The 24,041-nt window shown below is 38.3% G+C and overlaps 1 protein-coding gene across 1 annotated transcript in view; it reads right to left on the bottom strand.

Moving 5' to 3' along the window:
* Positions 1-24,041, bottom strand: part of LOC122801177 (calsyntenin-2-like) — an 843,582-nt gene that overhangs the window by 233,124 nt on the left and 586,417 nt on the right. Inside the window, exon 8 of the mRNA XM_044070740.1 lies at positions 2,765-2,897. Within this exon, the coding sequence (XP_043926675.1) occupies positions 2,765-2,897 (133 nt within the window). The remainder of the gene's footprint in view (positions 1-2,764; positions 2,898-24,041) is intronic.

Below are 24,041 nucleotides of genomic sequence, written 5' to 3'. Positions count from 1 at the left end.
TTACCTGTCCGCTCCCTAACGCTAAATCCCTCACTAGTACACACTTACCTGTCTGCTCCCTAACACTAAATCCCTCACTAGCACACACTTACCTGTCCGCTCGTGCTCACACACTGCCCATGTCGGTGTTTCGGCTGTCGGGATTTCACATTGTCGATCATCTGTCTCGTCGGTCTTCTCGTGTCGGTCTTCTTAGTGTCGGTGTTTCGGCAGGTCGATGAAGTCAGGGAGACCCATATAAATATATATATATATATATATATATATATCTATATATATATATATATATATAGATATATAGATATATATATATATATATATATATATATATATATATATATATATAAACACACACACACACACACACACACACACACACACACACACACACACACATATATATATATATATATATATATGTGTATATGTATATATACATATATAGATATATATCTACAGTATGTATACATATATTTATATGACAACATATATAGAAAAGGAAATGTAAAAATGAAACTGCATAAACGGTGGAAGTAGTTGAGATGTATGTAAGTTTAAGGTGTTAGTGGGTATAAGAGGAATACAGAAATAACAAACGTTCTTTCTTATGACAAAGATTTTGGGACAATGAAAGGGGGTAACAAGCTGACATTTACGTGCAAGCAATTAAAAATGCCCAGTGAGCAAAAGACAAGCTTAAGGATGGGGTAGTTTTGAGTGGGATGACCAGTGGCTTAACATGTGGAGGTAAGAGTAGGTAATTGTTATAGAATTATGGTTAATTAAATGAAATTAATTAAGGTAGGTGATGCAGTGATGCTTCCACTGCATGCTGTATGGGTAAATGTCAATAGCTGTGAGTCTCTGTTGGAGTCTGTGAATAAATAAGAAAACAGATAACTGGCTAGGACATATATGTAGAGTTTAGCAAGACAGCCATGACATGGTAAGGTTAGTGTCAGAATTCTTTAACTAAAATGCAGAAGCCTCTGGATAGGTTAAAAGTCAAGCACAAAGAAACAGAAAATGTTGAGTAAGGCTGAAGCAATAGCGTAGCTAGGGTGAGGTGTGTGGGCAACTGCCCTGGGTACAAAGTGTTGGGGGGGCACGTTCAACTGATCCCATTCTCTCTTTAATGCAATACCTCTCAGCGTGTGGTCTAAGCTGTAGCAACTGCTTACTAGATTGTAGCAAGCAGTTTGCTACAGTTTAAAAGTAAAAAAGTAAAAAAGTAAATCTCTCTCTCTTTTATTTTTCACTAAAACCTGAGCTTTGTAGTGCTATGTGCTTTCAAGCTATAAAAGTAGTAGCAAATGTTTGCTGCAGTCTACAGTTTAAAAGAAGAAATGGATTTTTTTAAGTAAAATATGAGTGCCATGGAGCTCCCATGCAGGATGGTTAAAAACTGTAGCAACTGTTTGCTACCTTTGTAGCAATCAGTTTACTATAGTTTGAAAGAACAAATGACAAACAAAATGTGTTGAATGAGGGTTGTGTGCAAGGCACAAGAATGGGCCCTGAATGGCTGGGGGGGGGGGGGGGTTATGTCGTGCATTTTGCTGCCTGATTGTTGTACCAGTGGAAGGAAGGTCAGGTTTATATTTTGCTGTTCAATGGAAGAACTGGGAGTGGACATGGATCTAACTGTAATAAGCCAATCACTAGTAGTGACTGGCTTATTACACTGAAGGGCTTTTTTGTCTTTTTTTTTTTTTTAGGTAGGGCAGTAGCTCATGGTACCGGCACAGTTTGCTGATTAAGGCAGATTCACTTCTGTGTTGAACAAATCAATAAACTAAATTGAAAGTTGAATCTCATTGTATTTGGCAATATGTGAGATATATGAACATTGAAACTGATTACATTTAGCAATATATGAGAAGCAGATGCAGATGAATAAAGCCTGAAGCCTGATACTAAATTGTTAATAGACTGGTCATATGGCACTAACTTACCGTGTAGTTATTTTGGTATCAGAGGGCAACAGGAGATAGAAAACTACATCATATGGGAGTGACACAGACAAGGTGAGCCTGAAGGTTCTTTATCTAATTCTGTTCCTCTGTTTCTTTGTAAAGAATGCAAAATGTTCTGTGAGGCACTTTATGTTAAGAAGCTATAATAGAATCTTTTTAAAGTCTGATTACCTGACACATGATGTTGAAATATAATGACAAGGAAATGACGCAATACATGATTTTGAGGTTCTTATAAAAAGAATTAGCTCTATGTTCCTTATGATAAGGGTGAGTGCTAATAACTGTATTGCAACAGCAAACTCTGTGGGGCTCCTTTAATAATATAAGGTGAATCATCTACTTGGAGACAGTTGCATCAAGCTTCACTTCAAAGTACACTTTCTGCTATGAGTGACTAAAAGGATATTAATTTATTAACTGGTACTTCTTTTTTGCTTAGACATCAGTTTGGCTAAAAATAATATATTTACAGCTGATGTCCTGTAAGAACAGTAGAACAGAAATAAATCCTCAGGATATATAATCTTAATACACACTGTATGTCAGCCATTTCTTTGCAGATCAACCCAGTAAGTTAAGACTTGGCACTAAGCTGAGGTTATTTCATTAATAATTTATTGCAACATGAATAATACAGATAACATGGTAATTAGGTATTTAACCAAAATTAAAATAATGATTTTTGACCATATTTTATGTATTTTTATCAATAACATCACAGTGTTTTATTATTCATTCCTTTTCATTAATTCATCTGATGTCTGTTTTCAGTGCAAATGTCCTACCTGGGTTATGGACACCCTTGAGATTGTTTTCAGTGAAGTCAGCAATGGAATGATGAATGGACTGGAGGAACTGCGGCTGAATCACCATATGATTGACATGCTCCACATAATCTGAGTTGTGCAGGACATCCACCTGAAGGACAGAAAAACTACTGACATAGCATCCTTTAAAACGTCAAACACAGAACAATTGCACCAGTCATATAATATATGATTCATAAAACCAAGCATTATCTTGAGAACAGACCTTTCTACACTAAACTGTCCACATTCATTTCAGTAAAGTAAAGCAGATGTGATGTTTATAAAGGATAAGCAGAGACAGCTGCATAAATCTTATACTACAGCATTAACTCTGAAACCAGATAGGGGATCATCTGTTATCTATGATCTGCCATTTTCTTTTTTTTTTTAATTAAACAGGTAAAAGCTTTGTGATATATTACTTGTTCTCATTGCTCTGCAGACCCTTCTTATATCTCTTTCATGCAGAGTTTTCTATTGCGTCTAACTTTACAACTTAGGCTGTTTCATACACCGGAATCTTCAGAAGAGTAGCTATCTAATAATGCACCAGCTGCCATTCCCAATTCTGTGAGAGTTTGTGTAGGGTTATGCATTTGGCTGGATAAATGTGTGTGTGTGTGTGTGTGTGTGTGTGTGTGTGTGTGTGTGTGTGTGTGTGTGTGTGTGTGTGTGTGTGTGTGTGTGTGTGTGTGTGTGTGTATGTGTGTGTGTGTGTGTGTGTGTGTGTCTGTGTGTGTGTGTGTGTGTGTGTGTGTGTGTGTGTGTGTGTGTGTGTGTGTGTGTGTGTGTGTGTGTGTGTGTGTGTGTGTGTGTGTGTGTATGTGTGAGTATGAAAGTCTGTATTTCTGTACATGTCTGTGCCTTGGGAAGTGCCTGGACTACAGAGATGCATGGATTCACAATCATGTAGGGAGAACGCCAGCAAAGTCAGGTGTAACAGCGCAGTATTTGATCCAGAGACATGATAATTAGCTGCTAACATGGTGAGCTTTTGTCTCTGAATAAGAGGTTCTCACTATCACTTTAATTCACAGATCTGCGCCAATTTGCACTGGTGGTGAGAAGTGTACGAGAAAACTTGTGATCTTTATTTTCTATTGTCTTCTGTGTGGGAAACAACTGATGTAATTTTATATAATGTAATAATCCCCAGTTTCTGAAAAACATTTCTACTGAATGTAGAAAATATGGTTTAGTTACTTTTCCTATGACAACAAGAGTGACATGCAAAAATGCATAAATATTTGTAACTGAAGCCAATGAACAGTCTTGGTCTTTTCTTGGATCCCAGTGACACATCCGTGAAGATATGCTCTTCTGCCTTGCTTAATATTTCTCTGACTTAAATCCAATATTTCTTCAGTAAGAGACAGCTAAGGTATTTATTTAGCTGTAGATCAGATTGTTCTTGCCATTGATAATCTGAGGACTATCCCAACCACTAGAGAATGAATGGGATTGAATCTAACAAGGGTGGCTTGATAGTTGGCAGGCATGGGGGCAAAAAGTACACAAACAGAAAATATATGCGACTTCTTTTTCCCACTAGATACTGGCTGATAACCTTAAATTTGACCTCCATATACAAAGCTGTGTCAGAAAAACTCATCAGTAACTAGGGATGCTTTATAGAGCCAAAACATTTATCAACAACGCAGCTGAAGCTACACTTGGAAACACTGACCTCCTCCCCACATTTCTGTATGGTGCTCCCATCCTTACTAACTTTCAAGTATCACAAGAATCAACACTTGAGCAATGCTTTCAGAAAGTTGTTAAATTTGCAGCAAATACCCCTTTCAGAACCCAACTCTGTATAGCACTAAAAAGCCTAAGTTGGTTAGAACAACCCCGTCAACTAACATATACACAGCTTCTTACAACCTATAAAACTATCCAGAATCCATCTGCTTGTCCAACACTAAATAACATTCTACACAACTATGTTCCCAGTCAGTCATTATGATCCAATGACCAAAAACTCCTGTCTGTCCGGAAACCTATCAGATCTGGACATTTTCTATACCATGTTAACTGCTTGTCTCTATCCATTATGTCAATACCCTCGCTCCCATCCTTCTGACTTATTCTGAAAGAATTTCTGGCCAAAAACTGGCTTTCTATTCTTGCTTAATACCGGGATAAACTATATCCCTAAATGTGAACAAATACCTATTCATACCTTACATCTTCTTACTTTCCCTTCTTCACTCAATTCCTTACTTCTGTCAATTTCTCTCCCCTAACTTTCTCTCAAAATAAACATTAAGCCTGCTTTTCCCTCACTTCATATTGCAATGCATGTTTGTATTATATTAACTAACCTTTAATTTCTCTATGAACTGGCTATTTTTTTAACTATTAAATGATTATCATTTAACTTGTATCTAATTCTTAGTCAATGTTTCAGTCAAATTTGGTATAATGATTTAAACTATATATTTTTTTGCATTATTTTATAGACTGTGAAATTTATTGTTCATAAAATATTTTGTAATACTTGAGCTTTTCTCCTTGGGCACCCACTGAAAATGAGGTCCTATCCAGTTGGACCTTCCTGGTAATCAAATACCAATAAAAATAATTGAATAAATAGTTCAGAAAGAAACCCTATCTTTGTGTAAAGTGAGATGAGGTTGACCCACCATAACAGCTTGCAACACAGACACTCTTCTTGCAGAGGTCAGAGCAATAAGACTGTTTTGCATGTTAAGAAACTCAGTTCAGCCTGCTGTGCTGGGTCATATGGAGCGAGTTTGTCCAACTGAAAATTAAGATCGCAAGGAGGAGCCAAGGAGGAGTCAATGGCTTAGTGGGCAGCCTTTTATGCAGAAACCCTTTCAAAGACATTTTGACATGAGACTGCATGGGCAGATATGCTGAAATGGCCGACAAATGAACCTTGATAGAGGAGTATGACAGGCCATAGGACAGTAATTCACACAAATACTGTAATACCAAAAAAACAAAGAAAATAGGCTTGAATGGGTGCTGTTTCCTTTGTTAGTACCAACTAGAATACCGTTTACATTTGCTAATATATGATTTTCATGTAGCAAGCTCTCTTAGTTCTGTTAATATCTGCTTCACATCCTCAGAAAACAGGTGCCTAAAAGGTATTAAAACCCTATTATCCTTGAAGTGAATTGTACTTTTTTGGGGATGGGATGTATCAAACACCCTAATCTTGCAAGAGCATTTCCAGTCTGTGAAGAAGCTTGTGATAATTGCCACTGGCCATTTTCATAAGAAGGAAGAGTCACTGTTGCCGTGGCCAGAAGGGAGTCACGCACCACAATGATCTTTTAGGAGCCCTTCTGATTCTTTAGAGCAACCCTGAAAATCAGTGGAAAGAGCAGAAAGACATACAGGTACATTTCCGTTGAAAGAAAATAAAAGGCATTTCTCTTCCAGGCCTTGTTTCATAGAGTTCTAGAAGAGAAATTTGCCAGTTTATTAGAAAGGAGACAAAAATCATCTTGAGGTGTTCTCCAAAGATGAATCAAATCTTGGAAGACCCCTTTATTCAGTTTCCATTTGCAAGGGTCTGTTCTGGTCCTGGTCAGCATGTCTGCCACACAAGTTTAGTCTGACAGGGTATTAGTTGCCTGACAGGCGACACTGTGTTGTGAAACTATATCCCCTGTTAACATGGCTAGTCTGCACAGGGGGTAAAATCTGGTTGTTTCTGTACCACATCACTGTGGTGTTGCCATCTGTAAAATATGAAGAGGTCCCAGGGACCACAAATGAATCAGAGGGTGTTGAGAACATTTATAAGAGCTGGCATCTCTTTTATGTTTGTGTGTTTTGGTCTGTCTTTTTTATTCCAAGGATCCTGCACTTTTATGGCCATTGATACTTAGTTATAGTTATAGGTAAATAGTAGGCTAGCTGCCATTGTGGGGCATTTTAAGCCTAGCCAATTTCCTTTCCAGAGTTGAGAATCAAACCCTTTATCTTGTGTCTGTGAGGTAAACATCTTAACCATTATATGCTCCCCAAGTAACATCTGAGGCATCTATTTTGACTATGTTGGAGCAGAAGGGGAGAATGGGAGACCTGGATTCTGAGAAATTTGATGTTTACTCCAAATCATTTCCCTTTTTACAAATCCAAAAACCATGGGTGTTGATGCTAGGACCATGGCGATGTTAGATAGATTATATCTTTCTCATGTGGAGTCTTGCAAGAGGTATCATGAGAATAACGGATGCCATGAGACCCAGGGATACTGAGGAACCCCCTTGCCAACATTGAAGTCCAAGTGGAAAACCCCAGAAATAGATTATATAGATCTATCTCTTTCCTGTTGAAGAAAAGCACTTTGCAATGAGGTGTCCAGCTGGCACCCCATAAAAACAACCATCTGGGAAAAGATTTCTGAGTGTTCTATTGAAATCTAAGCCTGTGTAGAAGATCTGCTGCACAAGACAGAGGCTCCTAGCATTTTGAAAAAGACTCTATAAAGATAAGCAAGTCAGTCTAGGCTCTGTGCATTCAACCCTGTGCCTAGGCTGCTGCTCTTGCTTCCTGCTGCTCCCCAGAGTGTTTCCCCCTCCTTCACTGCCAGACAGGATATCCTTCCTTTCAAAGAGAAGATGTCCGTGGACAATCTTCTTGAGCTATATTAATTTTCTGGGACCCTATCTCCCCTGCTAAGGAGACTTAGTCTGCTCCCCAGAGTGTTTCCCCTTCTTCACTGCCAGACAGGATATCCCTCCTTTCAAAGAGAAGACGTCCATGGACAATCTGCTTGAGCTATATTAATTTTCTGGGACCCTATCTCCCTTGCTAAGGAGACTCAGTCTGCTCCCCAGAGTGTTTCCCCCTTCTTCACTGCCAGACAGGATATCCCTCCTTTCAAAGAGAAGACGTCCGTGGACAATCTGCTTGAGCTATATTAATTTTCTGGGACCCTATCTCCCTTACTAAGGAGACTCAGTGTATGTAATCTTGTCTTACATATGTTTTTTTCTAGCATCTACCTAACCTTGAGCAGCATTCTACCTCGGTGTGCATGAAAGTAGCTTACCACTGGTCACTGCACAGGCCCCCCCTCCCATCCTTGGTTTACAGTCTACTCCCCACAATACCTCTATCTAATCTCTGTAAACCTAACTTCTCTGTGGAACCTCTTCTCCTCTGAGTGCACCTCCCTCCTTTTTTCCACTAGGTGGCATCATACTCCTGATAAAAAGAACAGCAATAATCCCTTCTTCCTGCTCCACTAACTTTCTCTGCCTACAAAGTCTCTGCCCTACACTACAGAATCAGTAACTTACCTCCCCACACTTATGTACATTCTTTTAGAGAGTTTTTCACTAACCAAACATAAAATCCTAGTTATTAACTGTAAATTAAAGTTTATAACCATATACCTGCACCCCTGCAGTAGTTCTCCTTCTCCAGCCTCAGGTCACTGATTGTTTTTTGGGCCTATCCGCCATCTTGGCTCTACTTCATTCCCCATTCTCCTCTCCCTTCCTAAATCTCCCCCTACTTATCCCCTCCCCCTAGGCTTATTTCCGCCCTGAATGTTATTTCACCAGGACGATATCTGAGGCACCATTTTTAAATCTGGTCCACACATGTCCTCCCTCCTTTGTGCATTCGGCCCTGTGCTCTCGCTTCCCGGTAAGTGTAGCACAAGAGAAAATGAAAAAATAAGTACAACTGAATCTAATGTATCTATGCTTAATGTGTTTATGTTACTAAAAGCTTCTGAAATGCTTTAATCATATTGCTGCTTTAACTTTGCTGTATTAATACCTGATGTGTACTTGCTGTTTTGAGCTACTGAAACTTTATAAGTATACTGATGCCTTTAACATTGCTGTTTAAAGCTTTATAACTACCCTATCTCACCTTGAGATAGGGTAGTTAGGTTTGCCTTTCTCTCTGCTCTGGTTGTGCAGCGTGCATTCTTGTGTTGTTTGTCCCCTTTGCTTAGCGTCTGCATTTGTGTCCGTTTTGTTTAGACTTTTGGGAATGGTTTACCAATACTCTAGTAGGAGCAACGTGTAATTTTAAGTCCTCTGCTCTATTTGCTTAGTATATGCTTCATTGGGTCTGTTAAGGTGCATTTTGAAACTGGTCACAATGCTAGTATCTTATTGAGCTTTATTGAGGTGTCTGTTAAGCAGCACTAGACGCTGCACACAACGCTAGTGTCTTAGCATGTTTTATTGATTGTCGTCGACAATATTTCATGATCCAAGTGCTTCCACATTGCCCAGAACAGAACATGTGCTCTCTGTACTTAGACATGACTTTTTCTCTTGGCTAACTCAGCTCCCAGCGCTAGAATCTCAGCGACCATTGATTTTCAGTCTGCTAACTGCTTAACAGTGACTTTTCCTGTAAGACTTAGCTCCTAATTATTAGAACCTTAGCGACCATTGATTTTTAACCTGAAAATGCCTTATTTAACTGCTGACACGATTTTCAGTCAGCTAACTGCTTAACAGTGACTTTTCCTGTAAGACTCGGCTCCTAATTATTAAAACCTTAGTGACCACTGATTTTTAACCTGCAACTGCCTTATTTAACTGCCGACATGCCATCTTAGCACTAGAATCTAAGTGACCATTGATTTAGCAGTAAACTGCCTAACAGTGTCTTTTTTTACCTGTAGACACATTTTTTTTTTTTACCTCTAAAACCTTAGCAACCATTTATTTTGCAACCTGCAATTGCATAACAGTGTCTTTTACCTGCAGGCATGACATTTTGTCTTAGAACCGTAGCAACCATTGCCTTTTAAACTTCCTACTGTATAATCAGTGTCTTTTTTCCACCCAACTGAAGTCAGAATATTATTGCCTGCTGTTTTAGCAACATAGTCTCAGCATTATTATAGGCATTGCTTTTGCTGACATGTATTTATATATTGCTATCCCTAAGGCCTGCCTCAACTTTTGACACCATCTCTCATACCCACCTTCTAAACCACCTCTCTAATCTCAACCTCTGCCAAAAAACTCTTTCCTAGTTCTCCAGCTGCCTTTCAAACAGGTCCCAAGCTGTGAAATGAGGCCATGCCACCTCTACTTTCCTTCCTACCCCTACTGGAGTACCCCAAGGTTCCATACTCGGCCCATTACTATTCAATTTCTTTATTAATGACTTCCACAAAGCCATTCCTAACACCAAAATTGTACAATACGGTGACGATTCCACTTTGATCTGCTGTGCCTCCAACCTAACAGAGCTCCAAGCCCTAACACAAAGTGCCTTCTCAACCACTGAAAACTGGATGCTCAAAAATCATCTCTCTCTAAATGCAAACAAAACTAAAATCCTCCTTTTCTCCCCCTCTAAATCCTCCTCTCTTGATAAAAACTCATTTCAAATTACCAGCCGTAACAACTCCACTATCAAGATTGTACCCTCCGCCAAACTTCTTGGTGTTACAATTGATGACCAACTAAAATTTAATAATCATATCCAGCTAAACATCAAAAAACACACATAAAACTTGGCTTACTGTATAGAAACAACCACTTCCTCTCTCCTCCCATCAGACTAACTCTTGCCTCTACCTACCTCCTTCCCTCTCTACTGTATGGTGTTCCCCTGCTCACTAATTTATCATCCACACTTACCTCCAAATTGGAACAATGTTACAACACAATCTCCAGATTTGCCACAAATGCCAAATCCTCCTATCATCACTGCACCTCCCTTCACTCTCTAAATTGGCTTGAACTCCCCAATCAACTTGACTTTCTCCAAATCCCCACAGCCCACAAATTATTGTTCCATCCTACTAACTGCCCTGCTCCTTCCAATATTCTACAACCTTATGCCCCCTTAGATCTCTTAGATCTTCTCACCAAAACCTGATCACCATACAAAAACCCAAGCGCCCAGCAGGTCAGCTTCTCTTATCCTTTACCCTAGCTAAAAAATGGAATGTCCTGCCCTCCACACTAAGGACATGTACCAACCTTAATAACTTCAAAACCCAACTTCATTCCTACCTCTATCTAAACAGGAAATGCAACTATACTCTTCTGCCCATACCTCTCAAGCTATCTTCCCCCTTCTCTCCAGGCTAACCTTTTTACCTTTCTAACCTCTTTTAAATATACTTAGCATAGGTAACTAAACAGTAAAATCTTGATTTTTATGCTATAAGCCTGTTTTTTTTCCTCCTGATCAAAATAGAAATTGTTAGTGTTTATTCTTTTTGTAGCAACCTGTTATTTGTAATGCAAACTTTCTTTGAATTTTCATGTAATTACACTGTTGTTTCCTGTTGGAGCTTTTCTCCCCGGGCCTCCACTGAAAACGGGCCCCCAATCCCAGTGGACCTCCCCGGTAATCAAACTGAAATAAATAAATAAATAATAAATTTAAATAAGGAAAAATGTGGATACCCTGCAGTCTGCAGTGGGCTATCACAGGAACTAGACACTTTGTGAATACTCTTGGAGTAGTGGATAGAGAATGTGATCCAGACATACAAAACCTTAAGAAGCACCTGAAATCTGGATGAACAGGAAACTGATGATATGCAACTTTTAAATCTAAGGTTACTAAGAAACTCAAATGGGGAAGAAGTTTTAATAGGCTATGAAGTGACAGCATTTAGAATTTGGGGACTATCACCAACTGGTTTAGGAGTGAAAGATCCAGAACTTATCTCCAAGAATCATCTTTCTTTAGCCTCAGAAACATTATTGAATAAAATTGTTCTCCTAACAGAGGTAGAGGAACATCTTCTGTTACCATCCAGGATAGTAAGACAGGAGGGAAGAGGATTTATTGGTCTGGCAGGTGAGGAGGATTTCCTTGAAAAGAAGGGAGAGCTTCAGACTGCCAGTTGTAGGCTAAATTGATCACATTCAGGACACATTTGTTTGAAATAATCTACTGCCAAAGACAGAAAGGGAGATTCTAAATTTTTTGGAAAGATTTTAGGGACTGCCAGTGTGGGAGGGAGGAACAAAGTCCCTCATGTAGTCATTCTGACTTAATGCATTATTCTTTGTTCAGGGGGTTCCTGCTTTCAGTTTAGAATTTCCCTGCCATTGCTTTTTAAAGATTTGCTTAGCAGAATTTTGCTGCAACTGTTTATTTTATTTTATTTTTTTTACTAAAGCTAGACAAGAGAGCAAAGAACCCCTTGGGAAGCTTGGGAGAAGGAGGGCTGAAAAATCCAAGAAATTCCCTATAATCACTTTATCAGTATCACACTGCCTTTGTTCTTCTTTGTGATGTACTGTTGCTGGCTTGTCTGTTTTTGGTGAAAGGAAATACTGTAATCTGCTTCAGTGCCAGCTCCTGATGGGGAGAGAGGTGCATGGTATGCATTGTATGGCACAGTGCCCTTCTTAGCTTGAAGGCAGTTGAGAATTTGGGCTAGGCTCCTTAATGGTCTCCTGGATTACATGCCTACTAACTATCTATTTTTATTATTATTTACTGTAACTGTCACGGATTTAGAAAATCAAAAATTTAATGTTGCACATGACAAAAACAGTGTCAGGAGGGATGGTGGGTGGCTTTTATAGGACCAGGATGCATTTCTTTTTGTTTTTAATGTTCATCTGAGATATATATATATATATATATATATATATATATATATATATATATATATATATATATATATATATATATCCAGATCATCATCATCATAATCATCAACCCTATTTTTCCTATTGGTCTGCATGGGGTTGGAGTGTCATGTTAATTGACACCATGTCTCTCAGTTTAGTGCTACTTTCCTGCCTTCTTTGACAGGCATGCATGACTGTCAGAGATCTTCTCTAACACACTCCATCCACCTCTTTGCTGGATGCCCTTGTTTCTTTTTACGTTCTTCCTGTCTGTCCCTAATCTTCTTCACCAGATTGTGGTCTGATTTTCTGCACATGTGCTCGAACCGCCATAATCTGTTCTCTTTGATATTTTTTGCAATTTGAGCTACTTTAGCTTCTGCTCTTCTGTCCTCATTTCTTCATCTGTCTCACAGTGTGCATCCTACCACCTGTCTCAGGCACTTCATTTCCATCACCTCTAGCTTCCTGAGCTGCTCTGCCTTTACTGCCCAGGATCTGTACCATACAGTAGTACTGATTGCACCACTGTATTATACACCTTATTTTTCAGTTTCTTTGGCATTCTTCTGTAACACATTACACGTGATACTTTATGACAGTTGGCTGCAGCCCGTCTGATTCAAGCTTTGACCTCTTCATTCAGACTTCCCTTCTCCTCAACCACCCCTCCCAGACACTTGAAGCTGTTAACCTGTTCCACTCTCTTCGTTTCTATCCCAATTCTTAGCTTCTTCTGATTTCCACAGTTTGCTGCCATTACCACTGTCTTATCTGTATTTAGTTTCATCACATGTGGCTTCAGTTTTGTATTCCATTTCCCTACCCTTTGTTGAAGTTCTTGCTCAGAGTCTGCCTGTAATGCCACATCATCTGTATACAGCAACTTTATTGATCTGCACCCTCCAAACTGTTAATGTAGTCCATCACCAGTATGAACAGCAGTGGGCTCAGAGCTGAACCCTGATGTACACCCACTCCCACTGGGAACCCCTCTGTGAGACCGGACATTATTCGTACTTCAGTCATTGGGTCCTTGTACGTAGCCTGCACTAATTCTACCAACATTTCTGGGACTTTAAACCACTGCAGTACTGCCCAAATCTGCTTTCTTGGGACCTTGTTATATGCTTTCTCCAAATCTAGGAATGCCCAGTTGGACTCTTTCATCATCTCTAGCTTCTTCTCAACTATCTGTCTCAGATAAAGCAGAGGGTCAGAATGCACAAAAAGAGACAATGGGGGCAGGTACTATTCTCAAATATATACATATCCTCACAAGCATTTTTCTCCTCATTTTTTCGTGAACTAGTATTTGGTCAGCCTTGAGCATTAAAACTTGGATACAACCTATTTTTTCTTTGAAGCAAAAAAGTAATATTGAATTTCTTTTCCCTACAAATGTTTTTTTGTTCAGGCCATCTATGAATCAAAAGAATGGGAAAAACTCTAAATGCATTTAATGGTATCTATGAACTCATGGATTCTGGGTGCCTAGCAGCCCCCAGGCCCTTAGTTTAGTTAGTATAGGGTAGCTTGTTCAGTTAGGGTGTGAAGAAAGGATGCAGGAAAAATCAAACTTGAATAGTAAGACCGACTCTTTTTCTTTAACATGGTTTACATCCAGGTTACTGCTGGATGAAAAGGTTGTTTAAAAAGTTCTAAAATGCATCTCAGAGCATCTAGAAACCTCATGACGTCTGGGGCTGCTATTCCCCCCAGACCCCTGGCTTTGTACAAGTTTTCCACTGCAGTTTTACAGTGCAGTCTTTGTCAACTAAGAACTGTTGAAAGGATGTAGGAAAAAAAGTACAAAGTTGAACAGTAGGACTAAATTCATTCTTTGATCATATTTTTTTGAGTGGACCAGACAAAATTTTTTTCTTTGATCCTGTTTTTTATTCAGGCAATCGGTGGATGAAAAAGTTGATTAAAAACTCTAAAATGCACCTCAGAGCATTTAGAACACCCATGGTTTAATGCAGTTGGTTGCTCTGCAACTGTCAGAGTGCAGTCTTGCTTAGACAGAAATGAACAAATGAATGAATAGCTGCAAGAAAAAGAGAAAAAAAAAAGACTGAGGAGTGACACAAACTGTGAGAAAAAGTAATCTGGATAGTATAAGTAGGTCAGAATGGGGTAGGCAGTGCGGTGTGGCTCCGTTAAGCCTTTTCAACTGGGGGCCAGTTTTCCTTAGTCCAGCCATGGTTATAATTCTCAATGATTTGCAAGAAAATTGCACAGTTTACAAAGGATGGACCAAAAATTTGAAACAAAAATTAGCGGAATTCTTCCAAACTATGGAAAGTTGAGACCTGTCCCTACCAGCCCACAAATAGTCCAATAAGAATGAATACTTCTGGCAATTTAGTATTAGTTATTTCACCCAATATAACAGACAGAATATTTCACACGTACTGATTACTACCTCTCTTGCAAAGCAAAGTGCAGCAGAAATAACCTGCAGTTACATGAGCCCTACTCATTCCTCCATGTATGTAAACAAGTTACACTGCAATGAATGACTGTACAGAACATGCCATTTTAGGCTAGTGTTGCCTGCTTGTGCATTATGAGGAGTGTTGTAGATCTGATCAGTTGGGCTGAAAAGCTGTAGCATCATTTTTTTTAATTTAGGGTTGGAAAAAACTTTTGTTTTTTGTTTTTTTTTTTGTGGGTGAATAGATGTGGGTTAGGGACATTTGCTTACATCTGCATGTATTGTTTTACTGATTTTTCACAGAGGGAATTGGCTTGCATAGAATTTCAAAAATCTGCCTTTTGATATTAATTAGCAACATGCCTTTTTGACATGGTATGTGCACATTGGGGTTTCACATATTAACTAAACAGGAATTCTGAGACATAAGTAACCAAAGACCTGATTCAGAGAAGTTACTATGAGGTGTACACCTTGTGGTAACCATTTTTGAATCTGAGACAGCCCTATCATGATGCAGCAACACAAAGGTATGCAGCACCACGGAAGACTGTATCTGCAGTCATCATACCTCTCAAATGTCCAGATTTTTGCCTCTTATTTTTAGTCTGTTCCTCATAAAATTTGTAATTTTCTAGTGAATCATTGAGGACTGACTTCACTAAATAATATTAAATAATGGCAGACAGTTTGAGTTTTAGACTTCATACCCTTCAAAAATATACAATGATGTCAAATCTGTCATTCTATTAACTTTTTAAGTTTATAGGAGCAATATTTAAAATCTGTCCCTATTTTGGGCCTTTGTCCTCAAATTTTTTCTGACTTTGTACAGATTTTTTGTGTTGTGAACTTGAGAGGTATGGCAGTCATGTTAAATGTCAATGAGGCATTCACGGGAGTAGCTTATGTTACTTAGCCATGTACACTCTCCTAGAACTACCTGCAGTAAGCCATTTACATAGTTGAGAGATCCTGGTAAGTTAACATGGCCACTCCTGTCATGTCATGGTAATGAACACAGCCAAAAGTTTCTGTTTATCCACTGTTTATCCATTGTGGTGGAAGTGTCAGTGAGTTTAGTGGACATGCAGTGTTGGCTACTCTGTGCATGTGTGTGTGGTTTCTACATTTAAGAATGTATGCGTTAGTGTGTGTCTACTTGGGAGCTCGCAGAAGGGTTGCTTTGGTAGAGGACAGGGTAGGGTAGGGTGTGTGTGTGTGTGTGTGTGTGTGTGTGTGTGTGTGTGTGTGTGTGTGTGTGTGTGAGTGTGAGTGTGAGTGTGAGTGTGAGTGTGCGTGTGCGTGTGCGTGTGTGTGTGTATGCTTGAACATGAATCTGCGCATTGTGTGGGAGGACTGGAGGTTGTCATACCACCACAGTCCCCTTGACTAAGAAGTAAATCTTGCAGCATTTGGTGGAAGGACTACTAGGCATCAATAAAAAGTCAAGGGACCACTAGCCACCACAGATGTATCTTTAACATGACTCAAAAGCACTTAAACAAGATGTAGGATGGGGCACACTAGCCACCAGGGATAATGCTGCACTGTCATGCCTTAATAAGTTGAAAACAGGGATAACTCTTTCAGATCATGCCTTAAAACCAGTTAGAGCAGGTGGAAACAATAGACTCTAGGGATTACATTTATCAACATAGCATAACGGCACTTATGAGTAGGGAGAACACTAAACACCAAGGAGACTCTTTACAGCATGCCTAAAAGGCACTTATTAAAAAATATGATTTGAATCAGCGGACCACTAGCCATTGGGGAGACTCTTCAGAGTGGGCCTTAAAGGCACCATAATGGCTTTATACCCTGCATCCTCCCACCTTAAATATGAGTCATCTGCACCTCTGCTGGGCAGCAGGGACATCATGGAATAAGACCTAAAACTGAGTAGAAGGGGGGGGGGGGCTATGAACCCTGCACCCTTGACACAGGAAACAATATCATTAATATGCTACTCTAACTAGTAAGATAGTAGAGCAAGATATTTTTATACTATAATGACTATCTCAGGCATTATGCAAGGTCTACAACAGTTCATGGGTTATGAGGGAGAGGGACAGGATACATATCAGCATTTATCAAAACCTCATACCACAAGACCTTTAGACAAAGTCAAAACTAATGGAGAACAGACATGCTATCAAGGACAATTGTAATTATTCTCTATATAAACTTATAAAAACTGCTAGAATAACAGCTTTTGCATTAGTATGCATTTACTGAAGGCTGAAGGATATGAAGTGTGAAACTCTAATTTCTGGCATTGATGACTGACTGTAATCATCTATGATACACAAGAGTAGGAAAAAAGGAGACATCAGGGATACTTGAAAACACAGGGACAGGTATCGGGTATGTGATATGTGAGTGTACATTTACTATGTGGATGTCTGTGGAAGAGAGAATGAGGCTGTGCCAGGTGTTAACATGCACAAAAGTTCTGATCTGCACTTTACAGTAGTCAACAGCAATTCAGATTACTCATTGCAACTAATGTGTCTCTGAATTGCAAATTCCTACATTGCATAAACACCTGTTTCTTACTGGAGCTCTTACTGAGATTTGGGTCTGTTTGTGAGTCCTGGAACAAGTCTGTTACAAAAAGGGTACTCAAAAAGAATTTGGTCGCTGGTGTTATGATTAAATATGAGATTAATCTCTGTGTAAATGTAACATTCTGGAAGGATAAGAACAGACTACAAAAGTCTGTCATTTGTTGGTACAGGAGGAATGAAAATCTTGAGAACTGTTTTGCAATTTCAGGTTGGGTAAACACTGAGTGTTTTTTTTCATGGCTGGTTATCTTGTGTTAGATGCGGGTTAATGTTATTTATCTACAGCAGCAAGTATTGCTTCACTGATTTATTTCATAGAGAATCAGCATATGATTTAATAAATCTGAGTTTTCATATTAATCGGCAGTATTCTAATTAATGTGACCTTTTGACAAAATGCATACATATGGGTGTTTCATGTATTAACTCAACAAGCCTTCTACGGCATAGTCAGCCAAGTTTGTTGCTGAAAAGTATTTTAAAAATGAATTCAGTCACTGTTCTTATGATCAAACATCAGAACATCTCTGAGTACATCTGAAATTCTGGAAGGCTAATAATAAACTACAGAATTCTGACAGTCATCTGTTCATACAGATGCCATACTGATCATATTAGTTTCAAAACAAGAGTTCTGTATCTGAATTTGTATTTTTTTTTCTACAAAACAGATCATTAAATGCAGACAAATAAGCCTGTATTTGAAGATGAGAGTGTATTCATGTCTTTCAAACAGAAACTTGAAATAGGTTATCTTTAGAAGCAGTCCCACCTTCCACATCCTCTGAAAATGTATGATCACTGGTGTTAGGATTAGTCCTTGCTCTGTTTATGAATTACATTCTCCAAAGCCTGAATCCTTCAGCCAAGAATTTTCTAAAAAATATGTTTAGAGAAATGCTTTGTCAGACAATGGCATAATAGTAATTACCCTAGATCTTCATTTTAATCATTCTTAAACTGCAGTAGTTCTCAAATGAAAACCTCGGGAATATTTCATTTCTTTTAAAAGCCATATTCCAGCGTGAATTCTGTCTGCCTGACCAGCTCCATGAATGCCTTCAGGCCTCTGTGCACTGCAATGAATCATAATATACATTTGGAAGTGCTGTGTTGTGATCTTGAGGCAGTATTTGTCATTGTCATTTCAAGAATATTGATACTCAGGCAACAGCATAAGCCACTCTAAGTATGTAGGAATCATTTTAGTACAACTACATGTTTCACACTTAACAGAGTTTTCCTTCAAGTCAGAATGGAAGGGCTAATTTATTTGTCATAAAACAAGTTGCGAGACATTATGGATTACAAGTCTTAACACAAACATGACAGTCCATTAAGTATGGAATAGAAGCTGAGCTTGCTTTGCAATAGTGACTATGGTCTTTAGCGTATTTCTTTCTAAACCTTCACAGCCCTTAGGATTCAATCCCACCTTCAAGATAAGACAGAGGGGGTAAAACTATTAACATAACTGCAATCATAGCTTTGAAATAAAGATGTGTGGTATACTGCAGCACAAGTTAGCACACACTCTCTTCTGTCACTTACTTTATAGTGCAGTTTATTTTCAAATCTGAATTTATTAATTTCTTTTCATTATGTGAAAGTATATGCCTATGCAATTGTGTGTATGCACACATGTGGATGTGTGCATATGTAATGAATGCGTGTGATTGTGTGCATGCTCGTGTGTGTGTGTGTGTGTGTGTGTGTGTGTGTGTGTGTGTGTGTGTGTGTGTGTGTGTGTGTGTGTCTGTTTGCATGCATGCCGGAGACTGTGTGTGTGTGTGTGTGTGTGTGTGTGTGTGTGTGTGTGTGTGTGTGTTTATTTAGTATATAGTACAGGGAATGTTCTGGAAACCTAATAGAAATATTTAATTACACATAGTGAGAGGGATCTACATTACCCTTCTACCACACAAAGAACTGCCCTAAATTTTATAATGACTAAAATTCCTTCACCCATTTTACTTCTGTGCTATGTATCACTATAACTAACCCTTTACATCTTCTCTTTTCAGTGGAACTGCTTTGCCTTTCACTGATAATACAGAGATTCTTCCCCACTCCCTTAGAGTTTGCACTAATGTGTGTGAAAGAGAATAATTGTGCTTTCCTTTTTCCAAGTAGCTGCAACCTTAAAAGTAGTCTATTTAGAACTAGAGTATGGGGGGTAGAACCCCCACTTAGTGGTGGTGAAGGGTGCAAGTGCAAAAACACCTTTAAATGCAACATTTTTGCAGATTACTGTGGCAGTCCACTGGACTTGAGAGTCAGCTAGATCTGGAAGTTAGGCAGTTGTTAAAAGGCTGTTGAGTAGTAAAATCAGATCCACTGAGAATTATAATGATGTTGTATCCTGTTTAAGCTATAGCAAAGTGATATAATATACCCATTTCAAAGTAAAGTAGCCAGCAAGAACTTAAGTCAGGCAGAAATGAAAGTGTATAAGTAATAACAGAGCTGAATGAAAACCATGGACTCTGCATTATGGAGCTTAATAACCCAGCAGTATTCCTTGAACTGAAAGTGTTAAAAAGGTTAACAAACAGTTTCATCTGGGAGGCATTACCTAATCAGAATGAGTAATGGCATCACTGTATAATATGTTCATCATCATGATCACTGCTGCAGTAGCTTAAGCTATATGGGTTATATCCTGCACAGGATAAAAAGCCTGCCAGCTTTCATCATTTCAGGACATCTTCCACACACCAAAACTGTTAGTTACCATGAGGTAAGCTGACCCTTCAGCTTTAGTGAATCCAGCTGGTCCTTTTCTTGACAAGGATGGGAAGGCTTTTGATATATCTGGGAAAAACTTATGCCTCTGCAATGTTAATTTTTAGAATTTTCAGCTGTCAGGCACATATGTTGAGGTTTATCCTGGCTAATTGTGAATGTATGAGGAATGTTTTCACATTGGTTCTTTTTGTGATGAGAAACCTGGTTTGTGTAATTTGGTTTCTTCTGATTCCCAAGTAATTATTCTTTGTTTAAAATCTACCTATGACTTAGTGGATACAGCTTCCAGGGCTGCTGCCACTGGAACGTTTTGTGGAGGTTTGCCTGGTTGCATTCTCAGAACCTCCCGGAGAATACCCAGAATTAAATTTTGAATATTTCCTTGAATAGAAATTTATTTTTTTGGACCTACTGCTGTAGAAGTCATCAAAAAGTACAATGAAAGGCGAAAGCTGGTTCAGTCAATGGATTGGAAATTATTCCTCTATGAAAACCAAGAATCTTCAGCAAAGAGACCAATTTAAGCACTTATACTAATTTACAATCTCAGTCTTTACTTACTAATACAATCTGAATTTATGAGAATACTGCAAATAAACACTTCGTCCTTTAAATCTGTTATCAGTACTATAAAGACAAAACCAGTATAAAGTCATCAAGAGAACAATGCTGCCTTAAAATTAAGAAAATGCCTGCCTTAAAATTAAGCAACTACCTTCCAGGCACTTAGTACAAAAGATGAACTCCATGAACTCACAACTTGTAAGCCCAACACAGCTCAACGAGTCAGGAACCACGATAGTACTGCAGTTAGTTTCTTTTATTAAAAAACCATGCACCAACGATGACACTATTAGTTGAGCGCTTTCATCTAGTGAATCTAGATTTCTTCAGAACATCAGACAAACTGTTTGAATACACTTTAAATACCTTAATTTCCCGCCTTTTTCTAAAAACAATTACCCAATTACATACATTTAACCCTATGCATCACTTATGCAGTAAAATATCCATCTCAAACTTGATTAACCATCTTATCCTTTAACTCTATTGCAAACTTACTGCATAATGTGCTGTTGTTAAAATATAACTTGGAAACACATCAGTATTCACAAATGAATCATATTATTACTGTGTGTACAAATACTGCTGTTATGGATTAAAAAATATATAACTAAAATATATATGTTATACTAAAAAAAATACAAAATTTGATAAATAATTTGATAAAAATGCAGTACAAAAAGAATCAACCAACACAATAACTGTTGTTACATACATAGTGATAGCTTATCTTGTATAATATCTAACATTTTTTATTTGCCTCAATATTTCCACAAAATCAAGATTATACCCTCACTAAGGGTTTAGTAGGAATTACTTCATTTAGGCCAGGTGGTGTGGCAGCCTCAAGCCGCAGCTGCCACTTGATTTCTTTTTCTCCCACAATGGCCTTTGTATTACCTCCTCTAGGATTTATACTGACCACATCCAAAATACCAAATTTAAAACCCGTGCATGTCTCGCTATTGAGTATGTGACGGGACAATGTTTCCTGTGTAATCAAGTTTGAGATGGATATTTTACTGCATAAGTGATGCATAGGGTTAAATGTATGTAATTGGGTAATTGTTTTTAGAAAAAGGCGGGAAATTAAGGTATTTAAAGTGTATTCAAACAGTTTGTCTGATGTTCTGAAGAAATCTAGATTCACTAGATGAAAGCGCTCAACTAATAGTGTCATCGTTGGTGCATGTTTTTTTAACAAAAGAAACTAACTGCAGTACTATCGTGGTTCCTGACTCGTTGAGCTGTGTTGGGCTTACAAGTTGTGAGTTGTGTTGTGGACTTCAGGAACTTTTGTGTGAATTCCATGAACTGCCAGCAACCCATTTCCTGTAATTCAGGATTTGTCCACCAGCTTTCAATTGCCCACTATTTAAATGAGAAATTCAGTCAGACAGTTCTCCCAAGCAAAACATAATAATTAACATTTCTGCCCAGTGGACTTTAACCAGTAACAAATTAAAAAAATTACTAACAAGCTCGGTCCAGATGCTTAGCTCTGAAATATAATTACATTTGGGGGAAAAATACACAAAGTGGACCCAAAGTGATTAAAACATTTTATTGATGTCAATGATTGTGCAGCCCACATTGAAAGAACACAGTGCACACTTGTTACATAAACAGACACCAATTATCTCCCTATGGGTTCCATTGATGTTTTATGGAAATACTCTCTTATTCACACACTCTCAAACTCTTACCTCCAGAATCAGGGACATTATTTATAATATTTGTACTATTAACTTGAGAAGTTGACAGAACAAGAGAATGTAAATAATATGTACTTTCTTAAGTAAAAGAAGTCTATAGCTCTATGTATATTTCACCGTTTTTCTCCCCAAAATGCCAGTTTTAGGAGGGGCAGAGCAAACTTTTGAGCCAAAATCAGATACAGGTGAGCGCTTAATATCCATACTACCATGTCATACATAAAAATTAATTAACAACCAAGTTCAGCTGTCAAATCTGTATAACTTTTGTGACAACACTAAGCTGCTATGACGTACATATGAGCTGTTCAGTGTCGTCACATACACACATGCAATCACTATTAGCATCTTAGAAAAACTCAGTAACAAAACTTCAGCTTCTCCCTTCATAGGCAAACCCACATTGATACCAAGAACTCATTTCACATTGCAGGCTTTGTACTCTGCCCACCTACCCAGTGGAAAGCTCACCAATGTCAAAGAGTAAAGTGACTTCCAATGTCAAAGATGCCAATAGTTAAGTCAACTGCAACACCCCTCCTTCCCAGGTGCCCGACATGTGTTCTCTTTTAACCTGGACACTTTGGGCCATTTCTATACTTATTTATTTTTTAAAGCAAAAAAATTGCTTAAAAAATGAATACATAAAAGTGGAAAGATACCCCTACAAGAATGGCCCCCTAGGCAGTTGCCTAGTTGGCTTATGAGTAAGGCAGATCTTGATTATAACCACTAGACATTAATGCTTCAGCCTTATTATTTTTCGGAAAATGGATGCTAATACAATAATATTGTCCTGTTGTCTTACTAATTAATTATTAGAATGTCCAAAAATGTTGTGACTTTCTTCCTCATTATTTTTGGCTTTGCCCCCAGTTTTCTGAGCCAAGAGTGTATTACCAGACTACAAGGGAAAAACAGATATGCATTATCAGCAGCCTGCTCATTTTGTGGGTAAAGGATAGTGTGTGCATTTTTATACATACTATAGGTATGACAGATGTGCACAAGAGCACAGTATTTTGATGTGTGCCTCTTGTGAGAGAAGGGGTCAGACAGGCATCAGAAATGGAAAGGAGAATCTTTCCTTTTCATGATGTTAATCTGTTCACATCATGAAAGTTTCCTTTCAGCTGTGGTGCTGCAGGAAGGGTTACTGCAGTCCCCAGTGTCACTAGTGTTCCCTGGAAGAACCTATCATATTGCTTTGGACAAAATAAGTTGAAATGCACATGTAGAGAACTGCACATACGTCAAGTGTGCAAGGGGGAACTGCTGTGTTACATACGTAAATATAATATAAATACTTATATAAACATGGACAAAATTTAACATTGAGGATGTATATAAAAAAATATAAAACGAAGTGTGAAATTGTCTGGCCCATTGATTGCTTAATCATTGCTTTTTGTAAAGAATGTTGAGTTTTGGGGATTTGTGGCACTTGGGCCTTTAGAACCTTAACATGTGTCTAATTTGGACACTTAGATTTGAAAGGAAATGTGCTAGAGTTACTTTTGCCTTATTTAGTTTTAATCATGCAATGTCTTATTTAGGCAATGTTGGCACATTTATTACTGAAATTCTACATTGATGAGTCCTTAATCTGTAAGACTATAATTATTATTTGTAAACATATAT

This window comes from Protopterus annectens, chromosome 4.part1 (genome assembly GCF_019279795.1).
Source record: "Protopterus annectens isolate FY-2018-M chromosome 4.part1, PAN1.0, whole genome shotgun sequence".
Classification (NCBI taxonomy): Eukaryota; Metazoa; Chordata; order Ceratodontiformes; family Protopteridae; genus Protopterus; species Protopterus annectens.
This window is presented reverse-complemented; position numbering and strand designations above follow the sequence as displayed.